We start from the raw sequence: 11281 nt of genomic DNA, 5'->3' as shown, positions 1-11281 counted from the left end.
GGGGACGTTGCATTTCAGATTGTAAGCACACCACATTTTACTTTTTAATGACAGATTGTCTTTATTCAAAACGCCTTTGTTCAACAAATGAACAGAGTAAACGAGGTAAAATCCTTCTGGGTACATGTTCTTTTCCAAGACACCGTTAAAACATATTTAAGCGTCCACCGCAGGGTTCTTTTTTTGATTTTTTTTTCTTAAATTTTTACAATTCTACTTCCTGACTTCAAAACCTGACGTTCCGTCTAAAGTAAACTTGGGTCTAAGCCGCACTGGTTCACACAACTTTAAGGACTATCTGTTCTTTTTTTTGTTCGTTTTTTTTGTTTTGTTTTTTTTTTTTATAAAGAAGCAAACACTATCATATCATGATTTTAAATAGAAATGTTTCCCCTTCTCTATCGCTTGAAACTTTTAAGCCTTTTTATCCCCGACATGAAAAGCAAGTGGCGTCCAGTCGTGTCTGATGGCAAAATACAGATAACACAGCTAAATTCCGTCTTCAAGTGTGCAAAAGAAAATATAGAGCTAGAGATATATCAGGACCTTGAGAATGCAAGTTCAAAGCACATCGGAGAATCGACAACTCATATACATTAGGAGAATAAATAAAAAGCCAACGAACCGCCTCGTTTTTATGTCCAACGTGGGGAGGAAGGAGGGAGGAAATCCAGGCGGGGTGGGGCGGGGGGGAGGCGGAGGTGGTGAGAACATTTACAACGCTTACAAGTGTCCGGCACCTGTGCGACAGCCATGGGTCCCGGGAGAGCCCTCGTCCTTGTCCCTCTCCGACCCCGCCGATAGACGACAGACAGAGTCGCGAGAGAGGGGGGAGGGACGGGGGGGAGGTCGGGCTGAGTCTGCGAGCTCCCAGGGGAGCAAGTCCTCCTGGCCCGTTTTCCCAGCTGGTGGTAGCGGACCCCGGAGGCTAGGAGAGGTCGGGGAGGTCGGGGAGGTCGGGGAGGGGGGCTGGGACTTGGGGGCAGAGGGTTGGAAAAGTGTCCCAGAGAACATGCAAGGGTCCCTCCCCCTCTGTGGACCCCCTTCCCTTCCTCCTCCTCCTCCTCCTCCTCCTCCTCCTCCTCCTCCTCCTCCTCCTCCTCCTCCTCCTCCTCCTCCCTCCCGAAGGGTCCGCGGGCTGCAGGGGAGGGAAGGGGGTCGGCCTGGGTGGGCGTTACATGGCCGTGGCGTGGGCTGAAGAGTAGGGGTCTATGCCGGTCTTGGTCATTCCCGGGAAGAGGATGTAGGCGACGGGGGGCTGCAAGGTGGACGCCGACCAGGCCGTACAGTTACAAGGCACCACGTAGCCCGGGTTGGTGGGGGAAGGGTGGGTGTGGGTGTGTTGGCTGGGGCAGCCCAGGCTGCCGAAGGCCCCGTTCTGGTAGCCCAGGGTGGACGCGTAGGGCAGCGTGCCGGTGGCCAGGGCGTGGGGCACCTCGCCCATCTTCTGGATGGCGCCGGAGCTAAACTGGCCGGGGTCCAGCAGGGAGTAGGGCGCCGAGGCCGGGGGCAGAAAGGCCCTGGCCTTCTCGGGAGAGGCCAGGAGAGAGTCCGTGGCGGCCACGGGCAGGCCGGCCGCCTTGAGGGGGTCGGCGTCTCCCAGGTAAGGCAAAGGGAAGACGTACCTGTCCTTCTTCAGCAGGTTCTTGGGCTTGCGCCGGGGCCGGTACTTGTAGTCGGGATGCTCTTTCATGTGCTGGGCCCGCAGCCTCTTGGCCTCGTCGATGTAGGGGCGCTTCTCCGCTTCGGAGAGCAGCTTCCACTCGGCCCCCAGCCTCTTGCTGATCTCCGAGTTGTGCATCTTGGGGTTCTCCTGGGCCATCTTCCGCCGCTGGCCCCGGGACCACACCATGAAGGCGTTCATCGGCCGCTTGATGTGGTCGGTGGGCTTGGACATGGTGCCGCCGGCCGGGGGCGGGGGAGCCGGGCGGGACGGGGAGCCTGGGGCCGCGGGCCCCGCCGAGGGAGGTCTCGGCCGGCCGCGGGGCCGAGGGGGGGACGGGGCCACCGAGCAACCCCCCCAGAACCTCAGCTGATCATACCAGTCCTTCAGCAGATCCAGGACTCGCCGCCAAAGCGTCTTTCTCTGGGGAGGGGGTGCGGATGGATGGGGGGGGGCGGAGGGGAGGGGGGGCACGGGTCGGGGAGGAGGGGGTGGGGAGGTGGGAGAGAGGGGGAAAAAATAAAAAAAAGAAGAAGAAGAAGAAGAAGAAGAAGAAGATCCAAAAGTATTTTCGAGTCGACCTGTTAGTGGGCGGATGCGGGAGCAGGCTTGCTTTTTTTATTATTTTTTCCCTCCTTCCTTCCTTCCTTCCTTCCTTCCTTTTTCTTTCTTTCTTCCTTTCTTTCTTTTGATTGCCTTCTTTCCTTTCTTTCTTTTCCTTCCTTTCTTTTTTCCTTCTTTCTTTCTTCCTTTCTCTATCTCTTTCTTTCTTCCCTTCTTTCTTTCTTTCTTCCTTCCTCTCTATTTCTTTCTTCCCTTCTTTCTTTTTCTTCCTTTCTTTCTTCCTCTCTCTCTTTCTTTTTCCCTTCTTTCTTCCTTCCCCCCCCCTCTTTCTTTCTTCCCTTCTTTCTTTTTCTTCCTTTCTTTCTCTCTTTCCTTCCCTTTTTTTATTCTTTTCTGGAGCTGTCTAGCCTCGCAAAGCACCTGGCTGAGAATGAGGAAAAGCTGATGAATATGAGCCAAAAGCGGTTAAGTTCAAAGGCTAGGCTGCTCGGGACGGCACGCAATCTGACATAATCGCAGGGCGTCGACTCTCTAACCTGAGCGCCCAATCAGCACCAGAGAGGCAGAGAGAGAATACCTTAAAAAAAGAAAAGAGGAGGAAAAAGACTGAAAGGGGGAGGGGTGGGGAGGGGGAGGAGGGGGGAGGGACGGAGAGAGAGGGAGAGAGAGAGGAGAGAAGAAAATCATTAAATACACAGGATTAAAGGGAAGACTTTTAGTCAGACATCGCACTAATAGCAAATAAAACTCTTCACGCCTCCTCGCTTTATTTCCAGGGTGCAGAGGAGAAACGGGACTCAGGGAACAAATAATAGGTTTATGTGCGAAAGAGAGAGGGAGCGTGTGTGTGTATGTGTGTTTATAAATAGGGCATCATTTCAAGTGAAATGCAAAGGCAGCGCTTTTTTTTCCCCTTGTCAGAAACACCTTTGCCAAAGAGATACGGGAGGAAAAACACCGAAATGAACTTTACGTGCAAACTCTTCCTTCACCTTCCGCTTTTCTCTCCCCCACAACTCCGAACACGCCCGTCCCCACCCCTCCCAAACACCTACACACCTGCACTCTTACAGACCCACTCCTCCACGCCCACAAGGAAGATTTTCTCACGGACCCAACAAGGAGGGAAAGAGGCACAGGGTCACGTTTTCCGCACACCGTATGCCTGTTAGACACCTTGACCTCCATGCCCACAGACGCTGGAAGATCCGCATAACCTCATCAGGATCTTTAGCTCTAATACAAACATGTTCCCCTCCCTTCCCTGGCAACGATGACTGATATAGTTTAGCTTGACGGTGGAGATTTAACTTTGCACTACCGGCTATAACCGGCTTTCAAACTTTTTTCCCTCTCCAGCCCCGTCCCCTTCCTACTCGTAAATAGGACAGGGGTTAATGAAACGGGATACTTTGATTAATTTGATGGGGTTTTAGACAGCGGGAGAGCCTAGATTCTCCCTTCATAATCTTCCCCGAACAATAACCCGTCGTATTTCGCTTTTATGCCTCAGCCTTTCAAAACGCTGTGTTTCTATGATCCGACCGCTTTGAATCTAAATGTGTGGGTGCGCGTGTGTGTGTGCACGAGCGTTTGTTTTTAATAGATTATAATTCTTCGGGTAAAGAGCACTAAATAACCCCAAAGAATCAACCCGCGTGCCTGTTTTCTTTGAATAATTGCCTGCCTAATGTGAAATGCCCTTGGGGAAAATATTTATTAAATGGAAACAATTGTCCTGGGCGCCCGTGGGACTTGGGTTTGTTACAAGCTTATTGGCTTTTACCCCAGGCTGGTTAAAAAGAGACTGTCCAGAAAGGCGCACCTTTGCGCTTCTGGTTAAGGTCTCATTTTCAAAACGCAAGGAGGGTCACCACTTTCGGGGGGGGGGGGGGCGGGGAACTTTGCATTTGCTCCTTGTGGTCGGAAAGCCGGCAGACCATTTTCTCAGTTTCGAATCGGTCAAGGTCAGCTTCATCTTCGGGGAGAGAGGCGACTGCCTACGTCCGTGCCTCGTAGAGTCGGGCTATTCTGGAGTTGGACGTGTCCTGCAGCAAAACGTGAAATCTCCGACGAATGGGAGACACTTTGGCACTCGTACAAAACAAGGAACAGGCAAATCTGGACCCTTCAATAGCGACATTAAAATATCCCCCAGGAGTTTACCCGGCTTTCGACACTCTGGCGTACGGGGGTATCGTGCCCCGGCGTGATGAATTATAGGCAGATTTTTCGTCTCAACAGATCTATAGCCCAGAAGTCGGCAGAGAACCCCTAGTCCTCCTTTCATTCGGGCTATTTCCCGGGTTCCTTGTTTCGTTGACCCTCTCCTCTTCCATCCCCCCCCCCGGTCCTTCCCATCTTTACGTCTCTCTTCGGTGAATTCGTTTAATTTGGTGTCAGCCTGAAAGGGAAGGGGGCAATGGTTTCCAAGCGCCCCGGGCCCCACCTGCTACCTAGACGGTACTTGCACATCTAGCCAGCTCTGAACAGGTTTTTTGGTTGTTGGCGTTGTTGCTGTTGTTATCCGCAGATCTGGTCCCCGCATTCATTTATCCCGGGTGCCCCCCGGCATGGTTTAAGACCGCACAAACGGGAAAGACACCGATCACCCGCAAGCGCACGCCGTGCCCATCATTTACCGGTCAAATAAATACACGTTTCCCCATTGCTCCCCAAACAAGAGGAGATTCAGCCGTGGAGGCTGCGAGTCGTCAGCCAGACGTCCAGGCAGGTAGAGGGAGGTAATCCCCCCGAGGCTCGCTATCCTGAGACTGTCTCCCCTCCTTCCTTCCTTTTCCTCCCTTCTTCCTCCTTCTCCTCCTCCTCTTCCTCTCCCTCCCCTCGCCCTCCCTCTTTCCCCACTCCCCAGGTCAAGCCGACTGCTTGGACCCTCTCGACCCCCTCCGCGTTTCCCCCCTTCGGCCCGCCTTCGACTCTCTGGCCGAGCCCCCCGGGACTCTAATGAGAATAATAATCATGGCATTTGTCAAGCGCCCACTATGTGCCGGGCACTGTACTAAACGCTGGGGTAGATGCGAGCAGATCGGGACGGACGCAATCCCTGTCCCATGTGGAGCTCTCTCATCGACGATCGCCTTGTCTGCTGTGTGACCTTGGGCAAGTCCCTTAACTTCTCTGTGCCTCAGTTACCTCCTCTGTAAAAAGGGGGATTAAAAAACCTGAGCCCCACGTGGGACACTCTGATTACCCTGTATCTACCTCAGCGCTTAGAACAGTGCTCGGACGTAGTAAGCGCTTAACAAACGCCATAATTATTATTATGATCAAACCTCCCAACCTGTCAGCCACTGTGCCAAGTGCTGCGGGAGATGCGGCACGACCAGATCGGATAGAGTCTCTGTCCCAGTGGAGACCCACTCCCCATTCCCGCTCGGGCCAGTCCTTTGGTCATTGGGCTTCCCCCCTCGTCCCAGGACGGGCAGTCGGGGATGGGAGGGCTGTCCGGCCCCTGAGGGAACTTTTCAGGGTCGAGTGACCCCCTCAGCCGGCCAGAGAGCCCCCTCCATCCTCCTCCCCTCCCCTCCCACCGGAGCAGAGGGACTTACCGCGCCATAGCAGGCCCGGGCGGGTAGGTCCTGCCCAGCCGAATCCCGCAGGCTCCGCCGGGCCTGAGCCGGGACAGCCCACGGACGAGGCTCCGGACCAGATCTATACGGGGTGTCCCCCACCCGGACCCCCCTCCTCCTCCCACTCTGAGCAAAAGGTTGCGCCTAGCAACTTTCTGGACTGTCTTGCGGCTAGCTAAGGGGGAAGCGGGGGGGTCTCCCTGATGCTCTTCACAGAGCATCGAGAGGGATCTTCTCCAATCAGCACCTCGGGCCCCCCATCTCCCCGCCCTCCTTCCCCCCCACCCAATTCGAGCCCCTCCGAGCTACTTATTCGATCTGCCCCGCTACTCTCCTCCGGCCTCGCCCCTTAATAATAATAACAGTATTTGGTAAGCGCTTACTATGAACCAAGCGCTGTTCTAAGCGCTGGGATGAATACGAGGCAATCAGGTTGTGCCACGTGGGGCTCACAGTCTTAATTCCCATTTTTCAGATGAAGGAACTGAGGCCCAGAGAAGTGAAACGGCTTGCCCAAGGCCACACAGCGGACAAGTGGCGGAGCCGGGATTAGAACCCAAATCATCTGACTCCCAAGGCCGGGCTCTTTCCGCTAAGCCACGCTGCTTCTCTGATCTGTCGGGAAGCAGCGTGGCTCAGTGGATAGAGCCTGGGCTTCGGAGTCAGAGGTCATGGGTTCGACTCCCAGCTCTGCCGCTTGTCAGCTGGGTGAGTGTGGGCAAGTCACTTAACTTCTCTGTGCCTCAGTTCCCTCATCTGTAAAATGGGGATTAACCGTGCGCTTCAAGTGGGACAACCTGATTAACCTGTATCTACCCCGGGGCTTAGATCAGTGCTCTGCACATAGTAAGCGCTTAACAAATATCAACATTATTATTATTATTGTTATTCTACAGCCCCGGTGAAGGGGGACGCCCCTCTCCGTTCATTAACTTCACCCCAACTTGCTCGTTCGACAGCGATTCCACGGACCAAGGAGAAGGAGGAGTAAGAGACCGGCAGGCCGAGGAGAATAATGACAGTGATAAATGATGGCATTTGTTAAGCCCTTACTCTGTGCCAAGCACTGTTCTAAGCGCTGGAGGTAGATTCAGAGTAATCACTTGTCCCACGTGGGGCTCACACTTTTAATCCCCATTTTAGAGATGAAGTACCTGAGGCCCAGAGTAGTAAAGTGATTTGTCCAAGGTCACACAGCAGACAAGTGGCGGAGCTAGGATTAGAACTCACGTCTTCTGACTCCCAAGCCCGGGCTCTTTCCACTAAGCCATGCGGCTTCTGAAGGCGGTGTGGTCCAGCCCACCTCCCCCCCCCCCCCTTAAAAAAACCCTAAACTAAACTAAACAAAACCACATGGGGAGGAACATCTGGAAATCTCCAGCTGTCCCGCCGCCGTTTTCCCTGGACTTGACTCAAAAGCTCCTTCCTCTTCGAGCGTAGACACAACCGGAATGTCAGTCCCTAACCCCGACCCGTTAAACCCCCAGGGCACAGAGGAGGAAAGGAAGGGAGGAAGAGCTTCAAATCCGAGCAACACGGCGTGGTGGATAGAGCACTGCCCTAGCAGTCAGGAGGTCACGGGTTCTAATCCCAGCTGCGCCACTTGTCTGCTGCGTGACCTTGGGCAAGTCACTTCCCTTCTCTGGGCCTCAGTGACTTCATCTGGAAAATGGGGATTGAGACTTGGAGCTCCACTTGCCACAGGGACTATATCCAACTCAATCTGCTTGCCTCCACCCCAGCGCTCAGTACAGTGCCTGCCACATAGAAAGAATGCGCTTAACAAATACCATCTTTATTATTATTATTATCCTTTCCCAACGCCCTGGTGTTTGAGGGGGGCGAAGACTCTGGTCCCAGGGGTTTAATCCCGTGGCAATTTTCTCTGGCGGGAGCAATCGCACTGCTAGGGGGAGAAAGCTGCTCCGGCTGCAACAACGACTGGATGGCTACCTGTCTCCCTTGGCTTTAACAATTAATTAATCACATTTATTAAGCGCTTACTGTGTGTAGAGCACTGTACTAAGAGATTGGGTGAGTATAATGCAACAGGGTTGGTAGACAACATCCCTGCCCACAACGAGCTTTATTTCCCGCATGGGTTTCAACGGCGCTCTCTCTCCATACTGGCTCCCCGCCCTCACATTTTCCAATCAATCCGGGAGTATTAGGAGGAGGAGGAGGAAGAGGAGGAGGAAAAAGAGGAAAAGGAGGAGGAGGGAAAGGAAGAATAGGAGGAGAAGAGGAGGAGGAGGAAGAGGAGGAGGAAAGGATGAGGACAACGAGGAAGAGGAGGAAAAGGAGGAAGAGGAGGAGGAAAAAGAGGAGGAGGGAAAGGAGGAAGAAGAGGAGGAGGAAGAGGAGGAGGAGGAGGAAAAAGAGGAGGAGGAAAAGGAGGAGGAGAAGGAAAAAGAGGAGAGAAAGGAGGAAGAAGAGGAAGAGGAGGAGGAGGAGGAGGAAAAGGGGGAGCAGGAGGAAAAAGAGGAGGAGGAGGAGGAAGAGAAGAGGAAGAAGAAGAGGAGAAAGAGGAGACACTTATGTAGCTCATTGTTGGGTAGGGATTGTCTCTGTTGCTGAATTGTATTTTCCAAGCGTTTAGAAGAGTAAGCGCTCAATAAATATGATTGAATGAATAAATCTGTACTTTTGTTTATTTATATTGATGTCTGTTTATTTGTATTGTTTTCTGTCTCCCTCCGCGCCCCACCCAACTAGACTGTGAACTCGTTGTGGGCAGTGATTGTCTCTATTGCCATATTGTACTTTCCCAAGCGCTTAGTACAGTGCTCTGCACAAGCAGCGTGGCTCAGTGGAAAGAGCACGGGCTTTGGAGTCAGGGCTCATGAGTTCGAATCCCAGCTCTGCCACTTGTCGGCTGTGTGACTGTGGGCAAGTCACTTAACTTCTCCGTGCCTCAGTTCCCTCATCTGTAAAATGGGGATTAAGACTGTGAGCCCCACGTGGGACAACCTGATTCCCCTATGTCTACCCCAGCGCTTAGAACAGTGCTCGGCACATAGTAAGCGCTTAACAAATACCAACATTATTATTATTATTACAGTCAGCGCTTAATAAATACGAGTGAAGTGATGAATGAATGAATGAGGAGAAGGAGGAGAAGAAGGATTCATTCATTCAATCGTATTTATTGAGCGCTTACTATGTGCAGAGCACTGCACTAAGCGCTTGGAATGTACAATTCGGCAACAGATAGAGACAGTGATGAGGAGAAGAAGGATGAGGAGGAGGGGGAGGAGGAAGTGGAGGTGAAATAGCAGCAGGAGTAATAACAGCAACAACAGTAGTAACAGTAGCATTTAATTAGCGCTCTCAGAACCCCGTACTAGCTCTTGCAAGGCCCGGCCCTGAGCGCTGGGAAAGAAAGCGGAGACTGGGAGGTGAACAGCCGGTCCTTGGCCCCCGACAGAGGGGAGGGGGAGACCCCGGGAGAAAGGAGTCACCCCAGGGAGAGACCGACCGGTCCATCCCCCCAACAAAGTCTTTAAAGCGACTGCTCCCCTGGGGGTCCAGGACCCAGGTTGGGGAAACCCATTTCTGTGCGCCTTTTATTTGGGCAGGGACCCCCCCCCAACAAGATCCCCCCCATAGGCGCTGGGGAAAAGGGAGGGGCAGGGGCTGCAATCTGGACGAGATGGAGGGGTTCTCTGTCCCCATCTTCATCCCCTCTAACTCTGCCCTTCTCTCCTTTTCCACCCTTCAAAGATTTTTTTTTTTGGGGGGCGGCTCCCCGTTCCCTGCTTACTCCTCTCGCCCCTCCTGAGCGGTGGCCAGGGGCTACCAGGCCACGTAGACCACCTCAGACGGGGCTGGAACAGATGGCTAAATCAGGGCTGAAATCCGGGCCGTCCCCTGGCCAGCCATCAGATCTTCCCCAGATCATTCATAGCGTGCCACCCGGCCTGCATTTACACAGACAAGCACACAGACACACACACGGCTAGACATTCACACACACACACCCTACACACCCCATCCTCAGACGTAGAGACCTGGGGGAAAGAGCCCCGACCCTCAGGTGATGTGGATAGGAGTGAACATCTTCTGACCTTCTTCTATCCCGCGAAGTGAAAGCCCAGCTACGATGCATCATTATTATTTTTATTAGGGTATTTGTTAAACGCTTAGTATGTGCCAAGCACTGTACTAAGCGCTGGGGTAGATACAAGGTAATCAGGTTGTCCCACAGTCACAGTCTTAATCTCCATTTTACAGATGCGGTAACTGAGGCCCAGAGAAGTAAAGTGGCTTGCCCAAAGTCACCCAAAAGACAAGTGGCAGAGCCGGGATTAGAACCCAGAACCTCTGACTCCCAAGCCCTGGCTCTTTGCACTAAGCCACATAGTTTTGCCAGAGCTCATTTCCTCCAGAGAGTGAGGAGAATGGGAGGCCCAAAGGAATTTGATCACTCGACCAGCTAGACCAATCTCCTTTCTGGGAGTGCTTCCTATAATTACCAACATCACTGCCACTACTCATTATTATTATTAATCGAATTTATTGAGCACTTACTATGTTGCAAAACACTGTACTAAGCACTTGGGAGAGTACAATATAACATCAAACACATTCCCTGACCACAACGAGCTCATTCATAGTATAGAGGGGGAGACCCTCTCCAAGAGAAAATAACCTTTAGGACTGGTCTGTTATGTCTGTTGCTTCGTCCACTGAAATACTAGCCCTGAATGCTCATGGCTCAGTGGAAAGAGCACAGGCTGGGGAGTCAGAGATCATGGGTTCAAATCCCAGCTCCGCTGCTTGTCAGCTGTGTGACTTGGGACGTCACTTAACTTCTCTGTGCCTCAGTTACCTCATCTGTAAAATGGGCATTAAGACTGTGAGCCCCACGGGGGACAACCTGATTACTTTGTATTCTCCCCAGTGCTTAGAACAGTACTTTGCTTATAGTAAGCGCTTAACAAATGCCATCATTATTAGCCCTCTAGACTGTGAGCCCGTTGTGGGCAGAGATCGTCTTTATTGCTGTATTGTACTTTCCCCAGCGCTTAGGTTAGAGCTCTGCATACAGTGAACACTCAATCAATACGACTTACTGAATGAATGAAAATGCTCACACCTATAGATGTCAATGATTTTCTTTATGTAGGAAGTGGTTGTGCTCGAAAGGGTTTCTTAACAATATACTGACTGTTGGCTTTTAGTGCACATCCCCACATGCCCTGCCGTGTGTCCTTCTTAGAGAATGTGTCGCTATAAGGTATGGAATCAGTTTTACGAGTCCCAGTAGCAACACCGATACTTAATAATGAGATCATGGTGTTCAAACTCTCTCATATTGAAAAAACACCACTTAATCGTTTCATGATTGTTCAGCGTATTTGTTATAGCTACTTTATTATTTCCTTCTAACAGTCACTTCTGCATAAAATGCATGCAGTCCACATATAGGTAAGGATATTTTTTTCTGATTCTTACAATTGCC

At 52.1% G+C, this 11281-nt stretch overlaps 1 protein-coding gene across 1 annotated transcript; it reads right to left on the bottom strand.

Annotated features, from left to right (window-relative positions):
* Positions 1 to 1174: 1174 nt before the first annotated feature.
* On the bottom strand, positions 1175 to 1897 carry SOX14 (SRY-box transcription factor 14). The gene has a single exon (XM_029075332.1). The coding sequence runs from the start codon at positions 1895 to 1897 to the stop codon at positions 1175 to 1177; it is 723 nt and encodes a 240-aa protein (XP_028931165.1).
* Between the last annotated feature and the right edge of the window lie 9384 nt (positions 1898 to 11281).

This window comes from Ornithorhynchus anatinus, chromosome 1, assembly GCF_004115215.2.
Source record: "Ornithorhynchus anatinus isolate Pmale09 chromosome 1, mOrnAna1.pri.v4, whole genome shotgun sequence".
NCBI lineage: Eukaryota > Metazoa > Chordata > Mammalia > Monotremata > Ornithorhynchidae > Ornithorhynchus > Ornithorhynchus anatinus.
The sequence above is the reverse complement of the archived record's forward strand: the minus strand, read 5'-3'. Positions and strand labels throughout refer to the sequence as shown.